A 26,118-nucleotide genomic window follows, 5' to 3' on the forward strand; every position below is an offset into this window, starting at 1 on the left:
ATTTAAAATAATAAATGAATCAGAATTTTTGGCATTAGAAATTCTTAAAAAACAAAACGGTATCTATAATCTGAATGAGTAAGCAAAAGTTATATAATTCAACTTTTAGCTGTTTTTAATACCTATGAAACAGTTTGTATTTTGTGTTAAAAGCATAAACTCCTCCCCCCCGGGCTGTCAAGACTCACCAAACGCGCTAACCCTAGATAACCAGGAAGTGACAGCAGCAGCAGACTCCAGGCTAAATAGAAACAACGGTGTTTATCAAAGGGAAGCGGCTACTTTCGACAGGCGGACATTGTGTATTTATAGACGCAGTTAAGCTTCAAAAGCTCTTCTTTTTGTTTTCACAATGGCTCCTTTCAAAAAGGAGAGCTCGACAACATTGACCACTTCGGTGTTTCTTGGTGCCGTCGTGCTGTTCGTTAGCTTTGTTAGCTGGGGGGAATGCCAAACAACTCCACCGCCAACTCGTAAGTTGATTTGTTGTTTGAAAAGTTGGTCAGTCGTTTTTAAAGTTCACAATGGTGACATTCCACTGTTATAACGTCATGTATATACGTAGTTCACTACGTTAGAACCCAGTGAAATAGTTTGTTTATTGAATACGTCACCGTTATCGTGGCTTTTCTGTATTTAACGTTGCTTTCGGGTTAGCTAACCCCACGTTTCTGTTTCTCTCTCCTCAGCCTGCTCTGCTTACAAGAGCTGTGACAAGTGTGCTCCAAATGCAAAGGTGAGGTGTTAGGTAGGATCGGTTTGAAAGACTTTGCCCGAGCTTATCGAACTGCTGTCATAAATCATGCGTTTGTGCTCCATTGTTTGTGTGCACGTGAAGCGGCTCACTTCACCTCCCACAACATGATTTACACATCACCCCGTCCTCTGCAGTCACCAGGGCTCATCAGTTCAGTGCAGCAGTGAGTTAGTTCTGGTCCATGTACTACCACCAAATCCACCAGAGTGGGGCCCTCAAACCTGGGTGACTTTGTTTAGTTTAATTTGTATTTAATGCAAGTACTGCTTATTTTAGATGTATCTAGTTCACCATATATTCTAGTGGTAAATGTCAATGGAGTTTGTGAAAGCTTTTCCATGGTAAAGAAGTATGTTGAGGACACACTCTTCATGTGAACACACAAAGTTTTTAATTGAACGGGGCTGCGATTTAAGCTTATCTTTGTTATGGATTCATCTTCTGATTACCCTCTTATTTAATCATTTTGTGGAATAGCTCGTCAAAATGTCCTGATTTGTCCGACCAATCGTCCCAAATGTTCACTTTACTGTTGCGTTAAACAAAGTACCAACGAAGCATGAATGAGAAGATGGAAGCACGGCATGTTTGGCATTTTGACTGAACAACTTATTTGCTGTCGATTGATGAAATCGACCAATCGTCGTCAAATAGACAGTTTGAGGTATTAATAGAAGCGGGTGCAGAGGGTTGATCTCGGTGTCTTGTCTTCACAGTGTCTGTGGTGCTTCACCACCAACAACTGCACAGAATACCCAGTGAGCTGGTTGCTGCCTCCGCCCTCCGTGTGCCAGCTGTCCCAGGCCCGTTGGGGAGTGTGTTGGTGTGAGTGGTTCAGTCTTCTTTAAATGTGGAAGGTGGTGACTACGTCTGCCCTTCTCTTTTATTTGTACAATTTCAATACTGCGATAAATTATCCCACCGGTGTCGATCGTAAAGGGGTGTAAACGGGACGAAAGCTTTATTGGATGACATTGGCGAAGGGAGCTGTCAGTCAAGTGGTAACTTGTTTCATGGTTTTGACTCTCAGGGAAATAAACATCTTTTGGTATCAAACCTGTATAGAATATATGCAGCAATAAGAAAGGTGTCCATAGACATCAAAACTATGCAACTAAAAGTAAAGTAATTGTTGTCGCATGCCTGTGTACAGGTGGATGTCCTGAAATGATCTAGCTCTGTGAAACACTGGTTAAATAGCTGAGGGATGCTTCTCCTAGACAAACACCGGCATGTTTGTTAGCCGAGGGGGAACGATGTGCAGAGATGTAACTGGTTGTGTTGGAGGAGTCGGCCAAAGCTCTGTGTTCCTCTCACCTCAGGTTGCTCCAGTGTCACACAGCTCATGATGCTACATCTCATTCCTGCAGGACTACTACCTGCTGGCTCCCATTTGTGGTTGATTTACAGCTCTATAGAAGTGAACCACTGCCTCGCTGCACACACCAAAACATGCTCAGTAGTAGAGACATAGAAAACAAAAGACATCAGCGATGGGTTGGGAGTTCCTTTAATATCTGAGCAGCCAGCCAGATGAAGAAACTATCAAGCTACGGCACTTTTTGTTGATGCAAATTGTTCAGGTGAGGTCATTTTTAATGAGATTACTGGAGCAGACTCACAACTGTGTTCACTACTACACAACGTTGGCTGGAGGAAGAGCACCTGCCTCCAGTGTTGAGGAGCTGAACTAGATGACCTGTGTACGGCTTTCATAACGTGCTTCCTGTAGAACTGAAGAGAAGGACTGGTCCGACTGTGACGACATCATTTAGTAGTCTAGCTCACACTGTAGTAGGGTGAAGAGTTGTGGCCATATATACAAACAACTCAAACTCGTTAATAATAATGGCCCAGGGTCAAATGCATATCCCTATATGCATTCATGTAACTTAGCTTTTAAAAAATAAACTAATTCATAACTTCAACAGGAGTGGATAGCAAACTATAAGAATGTGCTCTAAGCTACTGTAGCTGTACTAAATGTTGATGTTGAGCACAAAGTGGAGCCACAATGCCTTAAAGAATGAGGAAGCCTGTGGGAACCTCATCAGCTGTTTTATCTCTGTGTTACCACTCTCCGTCAGCAGCAGAAGCTGATGAACAGGTCGTGCTGCTGCTGCTGCAGGCTTCCTGGCTTTGACTCAGAGTCTCATGTCGAATGTCTCGGTTATGTTTTCACTGGAAGCGCAGGTGGAGCGTTTAGTTTCGTCGTCACCATCTGGCGACTTGTAGTGTTGCCCTCAAGTCAGCAGGTGGCATTGCTTCCAAACAAGTGGAGTTTGCATCCTCATTCAAAGGAAAGAGGAACCCAAAGCTCCCGCTTTCATTCATAATAAATCCCATTGTTGTCAAGAATGTGAATGATGTGTCCTTGTGTGATTCAGTGAACTTTGAAGGCCTGATCATTGCCCTGGCTGTCCTGGGTGGAACCATCCTCATCAGCATCACCGCCTGCTGCTGCTGCTGCTGCTGCAAGAAGCGCCGCTCAAGGTAACGTCGAGTCGCAGGCATTTAAGTGCAACTGTGACATGTATTCTTTTGAGTGGATGAAGTATTCAAGAGATGTTCCACTTTCCTCTGTAGGGTGTATTTGATCTGTGGTATTGAAGTTGCTGGTGTCCACACAGTGAGGCACACAGCATGTTCATTATTATTATTATTATCAATGAACACTGGTGTTAGGGTGCTACTCGATATTGGTAGATATGCAGAACCCAGCAGTCGGGACTTAAACATCAGATTTGTGCATCTTTATTCTTTTTATGTCTAAGTCTTAATGGTTTCATGTTTTCATAGAGAAAGAGCTTTACACACACAACCGTATCAAAGACACATTCTGTGTAGTCTGGATTGTGTCTACAGTGGTCATTTACATCTGACAGGGGTTCTTAAAGTCAATTGCAGCACACTAGGCATCTTAAATGAAATAATAACATCATTTTCCAACAAAACAAATATGGCTAGTGAAAATGCTGTGGCTCGTAAACCTTGGAAAACCACATAGATGACAACTCTGTCAGGCCCTGAAGACACAAGCCAAATGTATTGGTAAAAAACTGTGTATGAACTCTGAATACAGAAGGCTTCATAAAGATCCGATTGGATTCCATTGAATGTGTCACCTGGTGTGAAGCCCAGCTCAAACAAAGCGATGGATGAAAACACTTCTGAAGCTGTCTGTGGATCACAGCTGTGGTCCTCTGTGACGTTCCCTCTTCACTCAAGTGGAAGCAGCTCTGTGTGTTCAGTGCAGTAGACGTCCCATGAATCTGGGCTACGGGCACTCCACTGTTGCTCTTGTAGCCTCATCACTTTGTGTGTGTGTGTGTGTGTGTGTGTGTGTGTGTGTGTGTGTGTGTGTGTGTGTGTGTGTGTGTGTGTGTGTGTGTGTGTGTGTGTGTGTGTCTTAAATGAAATGAAACTGTCATGTCAGTCAATCAGCTACAGGACGGCCCGTCACACACTGACAGTCCTGTGGGTGTAGGAGTCTCGTTCACGTCTATCATCTGACAGAGGAACACACACACCGAATGTCAGTTTAAATTGTGTCCCTGTAGTTAGATTTCCGAGAGGCGCTTTGTTTTTCTCCCCTCCTGATTGCTCAGCTTCAGTTAAATGACGTAGTTCCGTTATCTAAGACATTTGTTTGTGTAGCAAAAGCTCTCGCTTTACTTTTGAACATTGATTTTCCTCTTTTGCATCTCGAGCTGCAGACAAAAGCATGAATAAATAAATAAACCACACTTCAGAGAGTTTGATTCACTGTAACTTTTATGTTGTTGAGCTTTGTGGAAAGAACCTCCCTCAAGCAAATGTGGCAATTGGTAGACGTATGTAATGAGTGTTTCTGTAGTTCTGAAACTCTGTTTGTGTGTCTTTTAGTCCAAGGCCTGACAGAGATGAGGAGAGGTTTGTCAGGAAGAGAGAGGAGATCAAACAGCGCGCTGAGGAACGGTAAGAACTTGACTCCAGCCTTCAGTAAAGACCATAACCGTGTTGATTTCAATAACCGCTTCACTTGATTCTCTGCATTCAATAAGTCTTTGTTTGAAGGTCTTTGTGTTTTCTATTGTCATGACTAATGCTGTGTCGCTCCCCTCTGGTTCAAGTGAAAACTACACACAGGCCGAGTTATTGAAATTGTAACTAACTCGCAATATGGTCAGCTGCAATTTGTTCCAGGCACAATTTGTGTCAAAATACAATTTCAAATGAAATATTGTGCTAAAGATGTCCTGACCTACACATCGTATTCTACAGCCTTCAGAAAACATCTGTATTCGGTACACATCCACACAAACATCAAACCACAATCATTTTAATGTGTTTTACATGAGAATTACAATAACAATGTCAAAATGATTGGAGATGCACCGATTGTTTGATGTTTTTTTTTGTTTATAGTGGCAATAACTATAATTTACAGCAACGCTCCAGACTAACTTATTCATCACCATCTATAGTTTTTTCAAATGTTCAGAAAATAAAAGATTGTATTTTAGGAAGTTAAACAGTTCATATTTCATCTGTAATATCTATTTGTATTTCTGTTCAAACGTCTTCAAGTTGTTTCGCCAAAAACTACATTTTACAAGATTACATCGCAGATCATAAACCACAATTCGATATTTGTCCTTTCTACAAGATGTAAACGTTGTAGGGCTGGTAGATATGATTATGATTAATATCACAATGTTATCAGGACACTATTCTGATATGTCCACTATATTTTGTATTCTCTATGTATATAGTGAATAATAGCAAAATCACATATACAGTAATACAACTTTTATTCGTTAAATTAGACAAAACTTCACTTAAATAAAACAAACTTAATAACTAATTTAGTTTTTCATTTGGACAACAATAACATGATGTGATCACTGTAATACTTAGGTGTACATTACAGATGGAGCTACAGAAACACTTTGACATGATGGGGAGTTTCATTGTAATGGTCGTAGCTAAATCCAAATACAGAACAACTAAACAAATGTTCCTCTACCTCTCAGTTCTGAGTGAAAGCTTGAATTATTCTTCCTTTGTGGTTTAGAGGACACTGTTAGAGCTGCAACCATCAATCAATTAGCTGTCAGCTACCACATGAATCACCGACCGTTTACATAATCCATTCATCAGTTCCTTTAAAGGAAAACAGAAATCTGAATCCTCTGCTTCTTCTGGTGTCTTTACTGCTCTGGTACAGTAGACGGCATGTCTTTGAATTCTGGACAAAGAAGACATCGATGACGTCATCTTGGTCTTTTTGGGGACTTTGGTCAGACCAAACAACTAATTGATTCATTGAGAAGAAAATCTGTTGATCATTATTTGTGGTGTGGAACTTGTCTTTGGTTCAACTCTCACATGAAAAGTTCTATTATGAGACCACAGGAAACTAAATTAAGCAAATCAATTGAATTGAATGGGCCAGACTGTCCTGTCCTAATCCTGTTCTTTCAACGCTTCGGTATCCCAGCAGGACATGCTCGGGATTTCCTGCAACCGAATCGTCCGTAGTCCCCAACAAAAGGGCCCGTTGTGTGTTTAGGATACAAGCAACTGGTGTGTGTGTGTGTGTGTGTGTGTGTGTGTGTGTGTGTGTGTGTGTGTGTGTGTGTGTGTGTGTGTGTGTGTGTGTGTGTGTGTGTGTGTGTGTGTGTGTGTGTGTGTGTGTGTGTGTGTGTGTGTGTGTGTGTGTGTGTGTGTGTGTGTGTGGAGTCCCAACAAGTCCATGTCCCAGAGGAGGCGCTCCTCCGCTCGCATCCCAAAACACCAATTGGATTGTCATGGCTGAGCAGCTGCCGTTGGGTAATGTGGTCATAAATAGAGCGGGCTACATCCTGTGGAGCGCCATCCACCGTCAAAGAGCCAGTGTGTTAGTCTCTGAACGCATCAGCATCAGTGTTTCAGACTCATCTTCCTAGTTAGTAGCTGCGCTCCCACTGCATCCGTCCTCCGAGCACGGCCGGGCGGTGTGTCGGTGAGAGGGGCAGTCGTGCGGAAGGAGAGTCAGGAACTGTGTTCTCACACAGAGAGTGTGTGTGTGTGTGTGTGTGTAAGAGCGAGCCTGGGAGTTGATTTTCCAGCCTCCCCCTGAGCTGTTCTCTCACGTGCCACAGACTCTACTGGGTTTCCTGCAGTGAGCTTGATCAAATCTCCCAAGTCTGAGTTAGTGCAGTGACCTACATAGACGCAGTGAACGGGACATTGAGAAGAGACCGGCCCCATCATGGGACAGACTCGTGTCTCTGGACTCTGCTGCCTGGCCCCTGGAGAGCCAGCTCACAGCACTGAGCCCTCATCCTCGTATATCTGAGCGGGTCTGGGGAACCATCAATAACTCTCTCCCTGTTCACTGTTGCAGTACATGGAAAAAACATTTGTTCTGCTCAGTAAAATCAACATGATATCTTCATGTTTAACCATCATATCAACAGTTGTAATCATCATTTCTCTACATTTGCTTCAGTATATTTTGAAAGCAAAAGCAGTTCTATCACTTCATCAATATCCTGCCTCTTAAAGGACACACAGTCCAATGTGGTGGTTCCTGCAGCGGGCTTGTAGCGCCAGCACAGCTTCACCCATATGAAATGTCTTATTGCAGCCAGCGGTGTGTGTGTGATGGCTTATTCAAATCCTCATTCTCACCTGCAATCACAGCTCCCCTTCCTGTGCCAGTCACTGTAATCTTACATTTCATTTCCCCAAGTTTCATTAAAGTGATCTCCAGTCAGCTGTGACAGAGACCAAACCAGAGTTCAGTGACGCTGGCTGTAAAGCGTCTCCTTCCTCTGGCTTGTGTCTGAGGACGGGAGGGGGACAGGTGTTCAAGTGTTCCTTGAGGTCCACCTGTGAACCTGTTCAGGGTGGGTTGACATGGTGAGGTTGTGCACAGGTTGGGTGAATACGGTGAGGTCCAATGAGCTCCGTGTACACAGCGGTCCCAGCCTGCTCCCTTCACACCTTTGAGTTTGAATGGGTGCTTTCACATGTCACATGGTTGGCTCAGTTCAAACAGTTTGGTTCGCTTTAAGCTGATATTCTACCTCCAAGCAGACTCAGGTGTGGTTGGTGGTGTGAAAGGAGAGCAGACCAGCCACACAAGTTCGTGATTTTTGTGAAATTAGTGTCATTTCATGTGATGTATGATGTATTTATGAAGGAGAGACTTTGGTTATCAGTGTAACATACTGTGTAACCTGCTACCTGCTCGTGCTTCTTCTGTCTCCGTGTCCAGAGGCATTATGTGTCCGTGTTGTCCGTCCGCTCCACGCTCATGAACGCCACAAACGTCCACCTGGACTCCAGGATGAACTGCGTACAATGTGCTGGTCACAGGTCAATGTGACCTCACACAAATGTCTACAGAATAACACGATGACGTGATGACATTTCAGACGGACATGATGTTTGAGGACATCACCAAATTGTCCGTATGCCTTCCTCTTTACACGTATGAAGTCAGTGTGAACACAAAACGGACCAGAACTAAAACCCAACCATTACCTGACTAAATAAATCAAACTGCGGGTGTGAAAGTGAAATATTTTGCTGACCTTTTTGTTTCTTTGCAGGAACGTGGAGAGAAAGGCGAGGCACGACCAGATCCGCAAGAAGTATGGTACGTGTGTCTCTCCATATGTCCTCGTCTCCGTGATGTAGAAACCTGCTTCTCTGTTCCCTCCATGTCTGCTTTGACTCGGATGCACGCTGAATCGGTTCCAGAGATTTTGTCATTGACTTTCATTTCCATACTCTGTGCCAGCAATGCATTATTCAGCAGTATTCAGGTCACCTATAGGCTGCAGACTCCTGTCTGCTGAAACCAGTGTCAGCATAATTCATCCTGCAGCGGGGTCAGGAGTCAGAGCGGGATGTTACAGGTCACTGAAGCAACAGACGAGAGGTTGTCCGTGAACAAACTCCTGGTATCATAGCCTGTACTGAACAATAGTGCTGAGTCATGAATCAAACGTTAACCATGTTGTTATCAGACAGCTTAAAGGTTCAGAGATGAGCCACGCCCCCTTCAGTAACCACGGTAGGACGATATCAGAATAGAAAGGATCGCTCTCGTCCCCATTTCATGTTGCCTTTTCATACGTCAGCAGGCTCATTTTGTAATCTATGTAAGTTCTGAAGTTTTAGTAATTTGTCAGGTGAGAAAGCATCCAATTAGATTGTTAATATGTGCTCAGCTTATCTATTTGGAGCTGTGAGGAGCTGCTGGCTGTGTGACACAAACATCACTTTAACAGTGTTCTTTGAATAACTCTCACACAGAAGGGTAGACACAGGTCTGCCCTGCATGTTTAACAGCTCGTCAACATTAGCTGTTAGCAGCAGAGGCACAGTCCGAAGACTTAAAGGAGGTCCCATTGAGTGCCTTTATGACGCGTTGAAGCTCTCGTCGGTAAACATGAGAATTGGGCGATGTTAAATTCTAACGGTATCGTGATGTGTTCAAATGTCATCTTGTAAAATGTAGTTGTGGTGATTAACGTGAAATAATCCAGTGGTTTAAAGGAGATGTTTTCACATAAATATAAAATAGGTATTAGAGATGAATTATGTTTAACTTCTTAACACTGGCTCTAAGCAGTTTATAATACATCATTGCAATTACTAATGCAAAGATTCATTTATCAATGAAAATACAATAGTTTATTTCCTAATAATTTGAAATCTGTTTTTTTTTGCAAATCACCTCTATAAAGGACCTAAACAGAGTGAAAGTAAATGAGTTGATGATGATAATGATACACGTTAGTCTACTGACAATAGGCCTGTTAGAAATGGACTGAAATGTCTTAGATTAGACACGTCATTCGCTCCATCATTCGCAGTTCAAAATGGGTAATTAATCGCAACATATGGCAATGTTTGATATCGCAACAGTCGGCATATTAGCATCTTGCTAAAGTGTGGGGGCCCTGGCAGCATGGTGGCAGTGAGATGGTTCAGTGTGTGGACAGCATGACGCAGTGATGGATGCTGTGCTCTCCTGCAGTCTCTTCTGCAGAGCACAGTCCAGGCCTCTGTGAGAATAAAACACTCGGTCGTGTTCGACGTTTTCCTTTAAGTGTCTCCTCTCAGCTGAGGTCAAGGATCTCTGAAGGGATCCGGTTCCTTCCTTGAGGGATCCAGGAGGCCGTTCAGCAAAAGGAGAAATAGTTTCACGTCACTGTCAGCAGAGGGAATATCATCTCAAGCGCCTCCTAAGCCCACAGCCAGCCACCAGGGGGCGATCCAGATGTTTTGGCTTCACTTTTGGGGAGCTGTCGTGCTGCAGCAGAGTACAAGAGTGATGCACACTGTAATTTACCTGTTCAGAGAGCAGGTGGGCTGAACCCAACACGGCTGGAGTCATATTCTGATGTGTGAAGTCGCCCCATGATGCACAGCGTGATGTGGAAGCAGCGTCTGTTGTTCTGTTGAGTTCATTCTGGTACTGTCAATGAGGACCAGTCTGATTTAAATGCATAGATTTGTACATTAGCAAGAATTTAGAAGCATAGCATGCATTATGGGATCTAGTGTTTTTGAAGCTTATTCCAACTAAAAGTCAAGAAACCGCGGCCCTTGCTGCTTTTATGTAGATTGTTGTCTTGTTGTTTTGCTTCTAGTTGTTTTAAATCCCTTAATGTGTCTGAGGTGCAGCACTAAATCACTTGAGGACCACCTTCATCCTTGTTTCCATCTTTGGGGATTGTTGAAAAGTCATTTTGGGAAAAGTAGAAAGACGGGGCAGATGGGGGAACAGATTGGATTGGCTTAATTCAACCATTTCAGCCATGCACTGAACATCAGATTCATATCGTTATGAAAACATTCATGGTCGAGTTTCCACTTAACTTAATGAAATGTGTGTCCTTGGACTGATGGGGTCTACCGCTGAGATCCACGGAGGAAGTAGAACGTGTAAGCAGAGGAACTAAGCATCGCATCCTCTGATCCTCTGAACTCGCTCTCTCCCTGTGTGCAGGTCTGATGAGTGATTCGGACCACCCGTACAGCAAGTTTGAGAACGAGTAGAGCGGCTGCACCGGTGGATCGTGTGGATCTGGCCTTTTGGTTCTGGCTCGAGTGATGCACGGTTCTCACACATACTGCACTGAGGGCTCTCGTTCAGTGACACCACTCAAACCACCATCTCACTCTTTTCAAACAATAACAAACTTAAACAATCTCCATTGGCTGAGGATGCAGCAATATGTTTTTCCTGCTGAGTTCTTTTGTCTTCTGAAATTTCCTCATATGAGTTTTCTCTTTTTAAATATTGTAGTTTCATATCGGTCTTTGCACTTTGTATATACAGTATTGATTTATGAAATAAGAAATGATGATTGTACCGCAGATGAGATCTGACATAATAAATTCCTTCTTTTAAACCTTGAGGTGTGTTCATTTGTTCTGAGACGACTGCTGCTGTTTTCTGGTTGCACTGTTTGCAGGCTGTAAAGAGGATCTGTGGTTTACTCTGCTACATGTATTTAGTAGTTGCCTCACAGATGTTTACTCTGCACACAGACGTTATCATCTGACTATAGATTATGATATATTGGTACAGAGTGTGAATCGTTAAATCAGCTCCATCCCTAACCAACAACATTAAAAAAGCAGCTGTAATTAAAGTTGCATGTCTGCTCAAAGAAAATGGGCCCAAAATGTTCAGAGAATGTCTCTGCAACTACATGTCTATCTTTGTAACATAAGAACGGTCATGTGTGAGATTTCTGCAGAGGTGGAAGCATCCGTATAGTTACAGGGTATATGCAAATTAATATGGAACGCAGCATAAATAGAAGATTTCATTTCCGTCAAATACAACTGCACTTTTAGATTTAATAGTTCCTTTTAGAATGACGCAGTTGCAGCCATAAACCTCCAGCAAACCACAGCACAACACACACACATACACACTGCTGCTAATAACAGGAAGCAGGGGTGTGTTATGGCGCAAGCTTGGCTCCATTTGTGCCATTTGAAATGTTCTCAGGTAACTCATTTCATTCACCTGTAACTGGATAATATGTTGTGAAACACCAGTCAATGGGACCTCCAGTCCTGCTGGGATGACATGCTTTTGTTTGCCAACCCAGAAGTTGGCATCCTACTGGTTCTCCTCCAAAGAACGGGATTATTTCAGAAAGTAATCTCTGTGGCAAACAGAAGTTTCTCCGTGTTTTTAATAATAAAATGTAGTATAAATGAGTCTCTGAATGATGTGTGAACAAACCCCTCTGTAGAAAGCTTCAGAACTTAGAGAGGAATGAAAGTGTAAAGGTTGGTGTATGTAAGAGCTACTGAAGTGGAGATTTCTGGATCAGAGTCTGAGAACAAGTCACTTAGAGTACAGTACAAGTACAGACAGTTAAGACTCTACAGGTGAATCGGGTCCAAAAATTAACTCATAGATATCAACATGAAACTTCACCTGTTCATTACTGACATTAAGAGAATATTATATTGTATTACAAGTTTTGTATTATGTTCTGTTAAAATATGCAAATGAGGCATTATCTAATGGTAACTTTTGGTGAATTTAGGAGAAATCTACAGACGCATTTAGACAAAATAGTCAAATAAACACCTGAATGTGTGTGTTTTCCTGCCACTAGTCTGAAAAAAGACAATATTATGGAAACTAAAATCAGCCCAAATCTTAAAATTGAGCAGTGGATGAAAAACAATGTGTTTGCATGCAGCGTCTCCCCAATATACTTCGAGACCTTTCTCCGGTTTTTGGGTTCTCCGTTCACCGAGAGAAGAACAGAACAGAAGTTTCCTCAAAGAAGTCAAGGTAACACGAGGTGAGTGATGGATATACAAATGATCATATTGGGTTTGAGGTTTTCCTTCAAAGTAGCGCTATGCTCACGAACTTACAACTGAACTGCTGAGATGTACACAAACACTTCATATAGTTACAGTATATCTACTCTCATCACCTGATGGGATCCTATCAACTCTGAAGCTCGTCCACTTCTTCAAAACCTCAACTCAGCATTTTCACAGAAGCCTCATAAGTCTGGAAGTCATTGGATAATATCCTGTTTCACACCATACATCTGCTGTTTCAGACTGCAGAGGCGGCCTGTTCAATGTATGTCAAAAGCATCATTAACAATGGCTCTATAATGAAGGACCAATTCAAACTAATCAAGCTGTACATTTGTCTCAATTATCAGCGCGCTCCAGTCAAAGCAATTAGGCATCTCTGCATTCCAGAGATGTCTCCAGAGCGCGCCGCTCTCCAGCAGCTTACCCAAACCGAGACATATGTATACATATACAGTGCTGTATGCCATTGTTCCTCTGGTGCCTCTGAATTACTCATGCAGCTGCTGTGGTGACTGCAGTACAGACATGATCACACTGGAGATGTCAGCCGGCGCGTAAAGACACATGACAGAAGTGGAAAGGAGCTCCGGGCCCACTGCTGCAGGATGTAGAGGGTTTGGAGAGCTCCGATCGCTTTAATCCCAACTATATGTTATTGTAAATGAACTGACAGAATATGGTATCATTGTGGCAGACATGGGCTGCAGTGTTACATGTCAGCTGGGAGGTTTTGCTAAAAAAAAGGAGGCCAAAGACAAAAAACGTAATGAAAGAAAAACGTGCAAAAATGATGCTGAGGAGTCACATTAAGGGTTTTATATGATCACATGTTATGTGCATGGATATAATACATAAAGATGTTCATCTAATGCACGAGGAAGACGTGGAAGAGGATCAAAGTAGAGATTCATTATATCAAAAGAAGTACAACACGGGTCCCAGCAGAGCATGGGCTCATCTTTACTATAACTAAAGGACCCGCTATGACTGCCAGGTGTGTTGAGGGATACCGCCGGTGTTCGGGGGGGGGGGGTTGTACCTCGAGCTGCACACGTTGGACGGGACTTGCAAGGGCAGCGGTCTCAAGCAGGAGCGCCGCTGACCATCAATCTGGCTTTCCGGTGAAAATATTCCTCCTCCTGCAACACGGTACAGGGCGGGCTCGCTCCAGTGACGGCCAGTCCCCGGGACGAATGGAAACGCGGCACTCCATGGGAGGGCTCCAATCCTCGTGTCCAGGGGCGGGGTCTGGGGGGGTAGAAACCAGAGAGAGAGAGAATCCCAAAAATGACATCTAGATTGCGGTGGAGCAGGGAGCGACTGGGACTCCGAGAGAAGAAAGAACGAAGTCAGAGCTAGATCCAATTTAAAGGATTTTAAGCAACAGAGAAAGACGCAGCAGACCACGCACTGTTTCCAGCTCGGATGCCTCTGCTTGTGACTTTTATTGCCTCTTTTGGAGATGTAGTTGTGTTCTTGAGAAAATCCCGAGAAGGCATTTGTTGTTACTAGTTGATGAGAGAGCAGTGAGAGGCTCCGTTTCCTGTTTGCCAGAAGCGCTGCAGCTGGGCTGAAGAAGCCCCGCAGGGCTGACTCAACCACCGGTCCTCCAAAACCCGCACAGACGGTCCGCTGCGAAACTCGGTGGAGAGAGAGAGAGAGAGAGAGAGAGAGAGAGAGAGAGAGAGAGAGAGAGAGAGAGAGAGAGAGAGAGAGAGAGAGAGAATGTGCGACCTGATGCCAGCCTCCCAGCCCCCGGAGAAAATCGGCAAAATGAAAAAGTTGAGGAGAACTTTGTCGGAGAGTTTCAGGAGTATTGGTGAGTAAACGGGAAGTGTTTCCATTTCTCCTGCTCTTTGTGCCAAATGTGAGAGGAGCAATGTCTCCAGCAGCAGCAGTGGTAGGAGGCTCCTCTGTAGGAGGGGATGTCTGCTCTCAGTTTGGGGTTAGCAGCCATGGAAAACCTCCATCAGCTCAGCCTGTCCACGTTCCCTTCAGCTCAGCTCCTGTTCTGACTGAGGAGACCGATGCATGGTTTATAGAGAGTTATGAGGACAATACTGGAGATCTGCTGTTGCGTTTAAGGTTGATTGCTCAATATCACCCTCAGGTCACATGCTTTTCCAGAAATACTACCATCGTCATTTTAACATAGTCATCATCATCATCATCATCATCATCATCATCATCATCTCCTTATTCACATTCTAATCTCACATAGAGGACTTGACCTCAGCATGAGTTTGAACTCATGCAGTGAACCGTCACTGTGAGTAGAAGCGTAGACCCAACTCTTCTGTTTCCACGGTGGTCGCCATTTCTCCTCAATGCACACTGTGATAACAAGGCTGAACGTCTTTTTATTAATTATCCATTAATGAATCTGCTGGTTTCCTTAAACTCAAGGTGACATCTGTCAGTTTCCTGCTTTGTCCCTCCAAAGGTCTCAGATATTCACTTTACCGTCACACATCACAATGGAGCCAATACGCGTTTTACTTGAGAAGTGACTCAAAGATAGTTGTTGATTCATGTTGTAGATCAGCTGATTGATTTATTTACTGACGGCTCAATGTTGTGTACGTATGGACTGAGCAGGACGGTCTACAGTGTGACTCTCTGCTTACATGACTACAAACACACCTTTGACATTTCTGTACTGCAGATGTACCTGTGGTACTCCAATCATCAAGCGCCATCTTCTTCATTGCTTTCTGTACTTGATCTTTCAATATCTTTTATCGTTTGGACACTTATTTGTACACCAATAAATGACATCATCCATTGATATTATCTTCATCTAAAAATGGCAGACCACTTCAGCCCATCTGTTCCCCAGTGAAGAGGCGTGATATACTGTAATCTATATGTCATATAATATATATTGTTGCTGCGGACCACTGATGGATTTTCTGAGGCTGATACTCAAAGCGGTTTAGGAGTTCATAAAAGCTGAGAACAATTCATAGGCTGATATGATGAGTTTTGGACATACACACATGACATAAACATTTTGTAATGAGGATTTCTTAAAGGTCCCGTATCATAGGAGGTGCTATTCCGCAAGTCTTTTTTGATCATAAAGCAGGTCTAAGTGCTATATAATACTGTGAAATTATTAAAACACTCAATCCACAAAGAAGTGCACACAGCCTGTATTCATATAAATATGTACAAAATCTAATTTATGTGAGACATAGACGCCAATTCTGGTACATCAGTGATTAGATCAAAGTAGGGTTTTAGTCAAATATTTCTTTGTATTAAATAATCTGCTAATCATTTCTTAAATAAATGATTCACTTTATGTACCAAACAATGTTTTCAGTGCTGGCCACTGCATCAGTTGTCTGATAGTAGAGTAATATGAAACAAATGGGTTTTGGTTTTTTGCCAACTAGAGCTAAAACCCTGCATCATCTTCACCATCATCATCATCATCTCTTTTCACTCCCAGTTTTTAAAATCTAGTTCTCATCCAACAACCAATGCTCTGCTAATGTAACCACGTATGAACAAGAATCATCACGCACACATATCACATCCCAGTTCATCTCTCCTTCTCACACACACACACACACACACACACACACACACACACACACACACACACACACACACACAGAGGGCTTTGGAAGAGATCTTCAGTTCAGTGGCCTTTGCAGCAGTGTGTGTGTAGAGAATGAATCGCTGGATGCAGCATATATGAGAAATGAACAGAAGTGAGTTTGGGTCGATGATGCCGGAGAAGAGAGATTGGCATTGACTTTCCTGCTGACGCTCGTCTCCTATTGGCCATCTTCCCTCTCATCTGAATCAACTGATCTGCGCATCGATCTGCTCCGCGGACGCTTTTAACAAAGCACGTTCAAGAGCCGGCCTTACTGTTTACGTCTTTGGGACAGTGTTGATCCAACCGTCCCAGTGGGCCGGCCCTCGTCACGCGTCAAATTATGGCCCACCTGCAACATGAAGCACTGTGGATGCATTGATTTGAATAGCTTCAGACCGGGTTAGTGGACTGATGCAGGGTTCTTCAAGCCATGTTTGATGCTCATGAGCCAAGTCATCAGAGAGCTGTCAGGTGAATGCGAGGGGGATCATGTGGAAATGATAATACACCTTTATTAGGGGTGTAACGGTTCACAAAATTCTCGGTTCGGTTCAATACGATACAGTGGTGCTACGGTTCGGTACGTTTCAGTACAGCAAAAAAGCAGAAATGCCAAATCCTCGCTGGTGAAACTCTCAAGTAGTCTTTACTAATGAAAGGTTGTGTTTGATACTTAAGATCTTCTCTAAAATCTTCCTCTATGAACTCAAACAGACACGTTTCCTGGAAAGTTTTATTTTTCAGGTTTAGTAACAGCGCCGCAGGTCTCTCTCACCTCATATTTACTTTAATATTAACACTTACACACAAAGATTTACTAGATTATGAGTCCATAAATGTGGTCAACACACGTCTCTCACTCGTTTCCTCGGTGTCATTGTGTCTGTTCTCACTCGTAGCTCTGCTGGTGACTGAAGTCTCTGTGTTACTGGAGAGCAATCCGTGTTTTGTTCCTTTATAGTTTATGGTTGTTAACTTGTACATAGTTGTACAGAACAAAATAATAATAAATTCCTTTTCTAATAATAAGAAAAGGAAAGTCCTCCGTTTTGTGTTCCATCCTCCCTAAAGCCGCTAACCGTGACTTCAGCTGCTTCCTCTGCAGACATGCAGACTTTAACTGAACAACAGCTGCTAGTAAAGACAACACGGTCAACAACACCTGTAATCAGTTGTTCATATTGAATTAACCTGGTAGTCGATCGATAATCAATGCTGTTGTTGTTTGTGAACATCCGGTCACGTGATATGACCGTGGCGAATCAGGGAAGGACATCACGTTACGTCGGGTGGGTTGCCATGTTTGAGCACAGTGGCTCCCCCAATTTCAGCTATATTTTATTTAATAATTAATTATTTAATATTATTCAAACGTATTGTTCGGTTCATAATGCGTACCGAACCGTGAGCCCCATACCGAATGGTTCAATACAAATACGTGTATCGTTACACCCCTAATCTTTATGTCTCAAATATCAAATAAATCTGCCTGTGTTCCCATCAGTCAGGGACATGTGGGGCGCTGACCCCGAGATTAAAGGTCCCATATTCTAAAGAGTTGAGATCTTCACTCTTTTTATTGTGAAGCAGGTCGAAGTGACACATTAATACTGTGAACGTTTGTAAACACTGCTTCCTTCTGGAGAAGTTCTCACAAACAAGCCGTCAAGATCACGACTTTATAAGATATTGACCGTTTTACAGCTTTAAACATGTCCAAATGTGTCCCACTTCATGTTCACTTGCAGTGTATGTGAATAACATCAGCTGACAGGAAGTAATCATGGACCCAAGCTGTTGCCTGGCAACACAATTCTGTTGAAATGTGCCAAAACGGAGAGTTTCAGACATGCTGAATACAGATGTCTTCAGACAGGCAGTGTGAGATCAAATTCAGAGTTTTTGGAACATGAAAGCATGTAAACATGAAACCCCAAACACAGGTATGAACCTGGACCTGAGCATGAGACGTCTCCTTTAAATGACTGTGGTAAAGGGATCTTTCCACAATGATGCCATTTTATGGTCTTTATTTACTCTATATTATAGAAAACAATGTTATTTGTGATGAAAGTCAAGCAAACATAAAACCAAACATAAACATAAGGCAAGCCTCACAAATTCAGCAGAAACATAAAATGAATGATAAATCTGGACAGTGAAGTAAATTAACTCAGCATTTCTGCCATTGAGATGCCCTTGAGCAAGGCAATTAACCTGGAACGGCTCCCGAGGAGCTGCAGAGCGGCCACCGGATCAGAGTGAGGACGTGTGATTTAGAGTATATGCAGTCTGCATTCAGAAGGTTCAGAAAGCTCCTTTCACTGCAGGTTGTTCCAGATTATACGACCACAGGCGACTTATTTATGTTTCATTTCTAAAAAGAAAAAAGAAAGTCACTTTGAGAAAAAACAAAAGAATCTGTCAAATGTAATGTGTCCCTTTTCTCACTCCAAAATCCATCTTTTTAAAGATGTTTTTAAGAGAAGTGTGAAAACTCTTCTCTCTCTGTGATCACCTTTTGATTGGTCAGACACAATCAATCAAAATATTGATCAATGTCTATGTACAGTGGTGCAAGGGTAACTATTAAGTTACTGGCCAATAATGACATTTTCATATCCAAATATGATTTGGGCTTCCAATGATTATTAAAACAAGGTAATCCAGATAAAGCCATCGTTGTGGCGCATTCCGTTTTGCAATGCCGCTCTCGCTTTGTCTTGTGTTATAAATGCAGCGCACCCCTTTGCTTTAAAGGGGGGCAGCTGCTCGGTGTCGTGAGCTCTACAGCGCCCCTCGCTCCCCAGACCCCCCCTGTTCCCAATACAACCGTCACCTGGCGCAGGGACCCATAGAGGGTCCGAGGTCCACCCACCACAGTCGAACAAAAGCCCAAACTCAGCCAGCTGGAGCCTTCATCTGATGGAAGAACTGTATCTGAAGGAAATCCTCTGTGTGTGAGACTATTCAATACATGCATGATGTTTCCTAGTTAATGAGTAATGTTAGATAATGGTGATCTTAATATTCGCCATAATGGAGCAGCCATAGGAGGAACTGTTTAGCAATCTGTCTTTATTTATCAGCACATCTCTGATGTTCATTTATGTAAGTTTGTTTGTCTTGTTTCAGAAAAATTACAATTAATTTTTATGAAAATCGTTCATCTCCTGTGTTGTCTACTTAAAATGTGAATGTGGGAAAAGACTTGATTAATATTGCAAACTACAGCATTTTGAATTTCCCCCAAAAACATTGCAAATAATGTTTGAATGAATAATTGAAAACATTTAAAATGTGTTTCCTGCACAGTGAGCACTAAATCTAACATGTCAGCCGGTGCAGCATCTCTACTGTCTACCTGCACACTAATCCATTGTATTGAGTGTGGATTTGCGGCTGTGATTGTGCTGTCTGGAGTGTCTGGGGAGTCTTTGGGGAACGTGTGTGTACTCACCCTCTGAGGAGAAGGAAGCAGCAGTTTAACGGCTCAGTGGCCGGACTGACAATGCTTCCAAACCCTCACTCCGACATCAAACGAAAGTCATTTCACCACGAAGCAGCCCCCAGAGCCCTCTGTCCTTTGGCCACCTGCCTTTCTCGTTAGACAACGTAATCATCATGAGGAGTTAATAACTGAAAAATCACCATTTGCCTGTTAGTAATTCTCTCTACAAGCTTCTTGAGCTATGAGAGTGATTCAGAACTCAAAGTTAAACAGTTTATCCTCTTCATAAAAATAAGGGATATTGATGCAACACTGTCTTCCCCTGCAATCAATACAGTGGATTGTCACTGTGGATAGACATAACAAATGTACTTTTTAAAGTTTTGACATTTCAGATGTTTAGTGTATATGGAACATTTTCTATATTAATGGAATCTGAAAGTTTTTCCCTGACTTTCTCAGAAAGAACAAATTACCTGCAAAGTCCCGCCCTCGAATGCAGACTGGCCAATCACAAAGCAGCATCAGCCAGCAGTTCCGACAACCACATTAGCACATCATTAGCTGGTGTTAAGTGCATGTACACATGCTGCTTTAGCTTGTTAATGATTGTAACAGTGAATAAAGACTGTCCTGACTTTACAGCAACAGAGTTGTCCCTTAATTTCATTGTCCTCTGTCTGGATCTCCAGGTGATGTGGTGGTTCACTTTTACACGTCATCATAGCTTTAGCTTCTATCTTTGTCTCTTTAAGACGCTGTATCAGTTTGACATCCAAGATATATCCTTAAGACGCATATTATAGACCTTTCTGTTTCTCTCTGAAATCACTTTTTTTGTTTCATTTTTTCCCTCAAAATTAACTAATAGTTATAATTTTTCTTGATGAAAAAACAATCTGTTGTTCGTTTTGGGTTACCTGTGTGTGTTTAAGGCGCGGTTTCACACACACACACACACACACACACACACACACACACACACACACACACACACACACACACACACACGCGTACATTTGTCATTTCTAAAGAATATCAGGGTCAGAGCCAATCAGAGGCAGAGTAGGGAGCAGGTTTGGACAGACTGCAGGTGGGAAAAAAAAGAATGGTACACACACACACACACACACACACACCCACAGACCTGCTAAATGCCAGGCGCCGGGGACCAATGAGAATGCTTAACTGCATATGACATATTTTTGGTCACATGTGAAAACAAAATGGTCGTACTTTATTTTTCCTCACCCACTGCTTGGGTAGAATGTGTCAGTGATGTTTCCATCCCTGTTAGTGTTGCTCTCTGCACTCCTCTGATGAAACTCCATGATGAAAAGTGAGTTGACACCAGGGACTGGTGAACTCCTATTCAGCTCAATCCAAACCCAGACCTGCACTGCTTTAATGAGTGCAGAAGGAATTCCAGTGACAAGGTTTATGTGCCGCGCTGCATCTCTACCGTTAGACTCTTTTTATTTGGTTCATTCTTCAAAAGATGTCAATACAGGCAACTGTCTAATTCTCTCTTCCTTTCTTCTTTTTGCAGCTTTCAAGAAGGAGGACAGCAGCTTTGATGAGGTAGGATGAAAACAAGTGAATTTTAGGGAGCTGGTGTCATCGCTGGCCCACTTTCAGGGTTACACCACAGTGGTGAACGCTGTATTTTTCACTCAAAGGATTGTCTTGTCGGCCAGATGTTGTCAGGACTGCATTGCAGTTGATTTCTTCTTTTTTTTTCCCATGTGGATCCTGCCGTTACGCAGTGCATGTGGTGTGTAATATATTCATGTGTGGAGCGTGGTGGTTTTCACTCTCATCTCAGAGACGTCCCTCAGGGTCAGGCTCCGTCACAGGGCTCCTCTAGACGACCAAATGAGACCAACCAAACACAGCTACGTCCTGAAGTAAAGACGGTCAAATGTGAAATCCTAATGTGATTCTCTCTCAGTGTAAATGCACAGTTAGTCCACACAAAGTGAACTAATGACTACAGACAGTTCACAGTTTGATAGCTGAGGTGTTGTGCACATTCATGGTCTCCTCTCATTCGCTTTGAGCAGGAACTGGGTTCTGATCTCTTTCCCTACACTAAAATTCCTAAACACACCCCCATTCCCCTGAACTGTTCAGAACAATGAAATGGATGAAATATGATGTGTAAAGGTGCCATTCATGTGTGTCATCAACCAGCCACCTACAACAGCAAACTGGGAGAGAACAAAGAGGAATCAATACGTTAAACAGGGCTGCAACATATCACAGTGTTCCTGTAGACAACAGACAATAACACAATTATTTTAGCAATACATATCTTTAATTCCCTAGTCATTAGCATAGTGACGTGTATGCAAATAGCCAGCATAGATGACTCTAACACTCTAAAAAGATGACATTTAGAATTTTTAACTGTTGGAAATCTGTATGGCTCAATATGGATTACAAAAAAATGTGATATCTGCCGATCCAATCCATGACTCAACACCTTGATGTGGTCCGAAGCTTTAGCTGTGTCGTCTGTTTCCCCCCTTGTTTGGAACCTTGCCAGTGTCTGCAAGAGGCAGCGGCATTGTTTATTGAATTAGTGATAAGACACCAGTTTTTGTGTTGATGTGGCAGACATGTTGATGCTGTGTGTTAACCATATTCATTACCAGTCAGACATAGTGTTTGTGTTAGCCATTTTCTGTAAATCAATAAGGAACACCTCCCAGTAAAAAGCAATACAGCGCCACAAACTGCATCCTCTTAAATGAACAAACAGCTGAATCAACACCTCTAAAACTCTTTCAACAGAAACATTGTAATTATCCTGAAGGTGGAATGTATTGCAGGGTAGTAGTATTAAGCCTGGGTTATACTCCCAAGCAGACCCGGACATGGACAGCTGGACACAAAGGGACGCATAGGAGTTCTGTTAATACTGTCCACTTGAGGACATCCGCAGTACATCCGCAGAAAAGGAAAAAGCAATAGCTGATAGGGTTGCATTATATATTGGGGAGATGGGGAGAAGTAAGCTCAAAACGGGTCAGATGACTCGTCAGCTAACTATAAAATCAGCTGTTCCCGGGGAGTTTTAGTCCATATTTTCTAACCCTACCACCAAAGTAATGGATTGAAGTGTTTTTCCGAGATTTACTTTCTAAAATAAATATCTTGAACGATCCAAATAGAAAATATCTAAAAAGTAATTTAAAATCTGTCGTGCACTTATAGCTGTTAGTGAGAGCTTCCCCGGTCAAACCTCTACAACTGAGTGTGTTAATCATCACGTGTTCGATTGGCATTAAATGGGCCATTGAAGTGAAACTCGGAATGCACTACAGGAATTGCATGATGTCATCAGGAGTCACATGACCAAACAACTGGATGGTGTTTTTATTGTAGCGGATCATTTTAATAATAATAAAACTCAAACAGCCTGTTCGCCCTGCAGCTGTCTGGCAAACCATACAGATGAATCAGCTGTCGTACCATCAGACTGCAGAGCAGCTTCTCTCTTCAGGCTGTGGCTCACACTACGAGTTGTGTTGTTCTCATTGTGCAACCCTGTGTTGTAGAATGATAATACATGAACATGTATACTAGATGTTGGGTTGGTGTAGATTGGGAACATTGTAAGATTTTCCCATTAAGAGGACTTTTGGGAAATCGTTATTGTTGTTGGCAGTGGGAGATGAGAGCTGGGATGTCATAGACGTCACATGTGTTTGGCACCAGGGCATTTTGTCTGGCTTCCTGTGATTATTTGGATAGGAAGATATAGCCCATGTTCTTGTTCAGCAAGGGACTTCTGTAGTGAAACAACGCGAAACAGACCATTTCTAGAAGTCACTGCCATGGGAATTAGCTCGGACCATTCGCTATAAATGGGCCTTGCTGCCAAGGAAGAATGTAAAGAATCTGGGAATGAAAAAGACTCCTTCCTGTCCGACAATGTGATGTTTGCAAGAAGCTGAATGATGGTCTACAGCTGGAGTATGTGAACATTTGGGCCTAAAACAACAGAGCGTGATTGGATATGTGTGTGTGAGCGCTTGTTTGTCACTTATGTCTGTTGAACCGATGATCATTTATCATAGTGAATCGGAAACTATGTGTCTGTTTAAACCATAAGGTAGGCAGGTCAGACCGAGAGGTCAGAGACCACATTCAGACAGCTGAGGAGTCTTTAATTGCTTCTTTTTCATAGGTTTGATGTCTTGACATAAACATGTGAGGGATTTGATTTGAGATTTGATAAAATAAAGGCCAACAAATCCTCCAACCTGAATGAGAAAGTAGGTTATTTGTCATCAGGACACCAGTGTTCATCAGGGGCTTTTCAAAAATGCCGGTCACTGTTGAAACAAATAGTTCATATGAGCATGTTCTGATCTGCCACTGCTGTGGTCAAAGGTAGTGGTTCTGAAATTAGTGGACACCAAACAACCTAGAGGGTTATTGCAGAAAACATTTATGATACTTACATGTTTTGTTCTGTTCTCTCTGACCAATCAGTGGTCTGCAGTGTATTAACTGCTCCTTCTAGTTGACTTCTGGCTCGCTTAGAACCTCCACCGAAGTAGTACCAAAACAAATACAAGGTACAAGGTGCTATTCACAACCTTCTGGAAAAGAGGGAGTCGAGTTGAAGAGAGCATTGGCGTACCATGCAGTGGAAATGTGTCGGAAGACTTCTCAGGTATTGTTAGGGACCAATACTTTTGGACGGCCTACATTCTCCCTACGAGTTTTTGTGGCACTACTTCCACTGTGCTTATCAATAGTAACTACGCCACAAGAAGTTGCATTTCAGAAAAATGTGAACCGAAGACGTCTCCAAGGAGTTTTATTCCATTAGAGAGTTCTATTCTGCCTCAAAATCTCTGACCAAGCGAGGAAATCTCTGCTCCCATGTGGGTTATTCCAAACGGCCGATAGATTTGCCCTTCTCTCTCCCTCTGTCTGCCGCTGTCTCCAATGGAAACGCATACTGAAACCCGACTGGCTTCATCTGAATCTGTGGTAAAAGTGCAGCACTCACCAGAAAGAGCCTGTGGTGGGCTTTGATTATTGAGGATGGTCTGTCTGCATGTCTGCTTTGTCTGTGGGATTGTATTGTCACAAAACAATTTGCTGTCACAGAAATGGTCTATAAAATTTAACTTAAAGTGTCAGGTTTTGTTTGAGGCTTTTGATTAGTTGACAGAAGTCGTGATTGCCGCTGAGGTAATGATTTTCTCATTAGCCATCTTTGAGTCTTTGTTCTCTGTCTCTTGTGCTTTGTCTCTTTTTCTGACTATTTGTCTCTCACCATTTTGTCTTTGTCACGCTCCAACTTCATTATCTTTTCTCACTCCAATTGGAGCTGAATAATCTCATGCGTTTGGTGTCGGGATCAAAAATGAATGCAACAAATGTGTTTCTCAATTACTGCAAGCCCTTGGAGAATCCATTAAAAGCAAAATGCTGCCATTAGTTGCAGGAAGCGTAAATCACTGTTTTTTTTTAAAGGAAAAAGAAAATCCGTGATTCTTGCTGCCCTCATCTGTTTTTTGTCACGTTACGAGCCTGAAATTATAAAGGAAGTCAACCGTGTTCATTTTTTTTGTTTTACCACCTTGAATTAGTTGGTATTTTAACACTACACAGGAAATTCATATTCATAGTTTTCTTTTGATGATACCCTCATCAAAGAACCACACAGTTAAATAATTTAAAGGAAAATTATGAATTGTTATAACTTTGGTTTTGTTTTGTATTTTTTTCTATTGCCATCATTTAGTTGGAAATGATAACATGGTACATGTTGAGATCTCCAAACGTGGCAACATCGCTAAAAATAGATAAACAGGGAAAGACTCGTGAGCACAAAGACGCTCAGACAGAACAGGTTGTACACAAACCATCATTTTGTAGGTTAACCACTCTCAGTGCACCGCTATGGTAGAATCAGCAGGTCAAAGTTGAAGCAGTTAGTTGTTTGTAATGGACATTTTGCGTAATAGTTTCACGGTTCACTTTCATTTCCTCTTCCAAATAAGTTTGACTTTACTTAACTGCAAACCCTTTGACTGGTTTAATGCCAACTTGTCTGATGGACTGATAGTATTTCTTGCCTTGTTGTGGCAAATGGTTCCAATTTCTTTCATACTAACAAGCCTCAGCTACTTTTGCTATAGAGAAGAAGACAGACAGTGGAGTCAATTAGACCTGTAGCAAATTCAGCTCGGCCACTGCCAACGGGAGCAAACTATGACTGAGCACAGTATTAGTGTCAAGCTCGTAGGTAGGCACAGTATATGCTTGTTTTGTGTCACTAATAAACATAAGATAAGTTAGCCATGCTTCCAAAATGGGGCTATAGTAGAAATGTGATCACTGACCTGCTAGATGCATATGTGGATTCTTCAGTTACCAGGATTGCTCCTTATTCTTGTGGCGGTGGGCGGTAACACT

General features: G+C 42.5%; 2 protein-coding genes across 3 annotated transcripts in view; both read left to right on the forward strand.

The window, feature by feature from the left end:
• The first annotated feature begins 207 nt into the window (after positions 1–207).
• On the forward strand, positions 208–11,161 carry LOC137891101 (pituitary tumor-transforming gene 1 protein-interacting protein). The gene is made up of 7 exons (XM_068735537.1): positions 208–473; positions 690–736; positions 1,474–1,582; positions 3,145–3,250; positions 4,643–4,714; positions 8,341–8,387; positions 10,752–11,161. The coding sequence occupies exons 1-7, from the start codon at positions 353–355 to the stop codon at positions 10,799–10,801; spliced, it is 552 nt and encodes a 183-aa protein (XP_068591638.1). The 5' UTR covers positions 208–352; the 3' UTR covers positions 10,802–11,161.
• A 3,174-nt stretch (positions 11,162–14,335) lies between these two features.
• cdk14 (cyclin dependent kinase 14) overlaps positions 14,336–26,118 on the forward strand; it is a 177,086-nt gene continuing 165,303 nt past the window's right edge. The window contains exons 1-2 of one of the 2 annotated variants that reach the window (XM_068736161.1): positions 14,336–14,429; positions 21,224–21,255. In XM_068736161.1, coding sequence (XP_068592262.1) covers positions 14,336–14,429; positions 21,224–21,255 — 126 coding nt within the window. The remainder of the gene's footprint in view (positions 14,430–21,223; positions 21,256–26,118) is intronic. The other variant, XM_068736160.1, reaches the window with a different exon arrangement.

This window comes from Cebidichthys violaceus, unplaced genomic scaffold (assembly GCF_023349555.1).
Source record: "Cebidichthys violaceus isolate CVI_PGR_0920_01 unplaced genomic scaffold, fCebVio1.0.p SCAF_7, whole genome shotgun sequence".
Lineage (NCBI taxonomy): Eukaryota > Metazoa > Chordata > Actinopteri > Perciformes > Stichaeidae > Cebidichthys > Cebidichthys violaceus.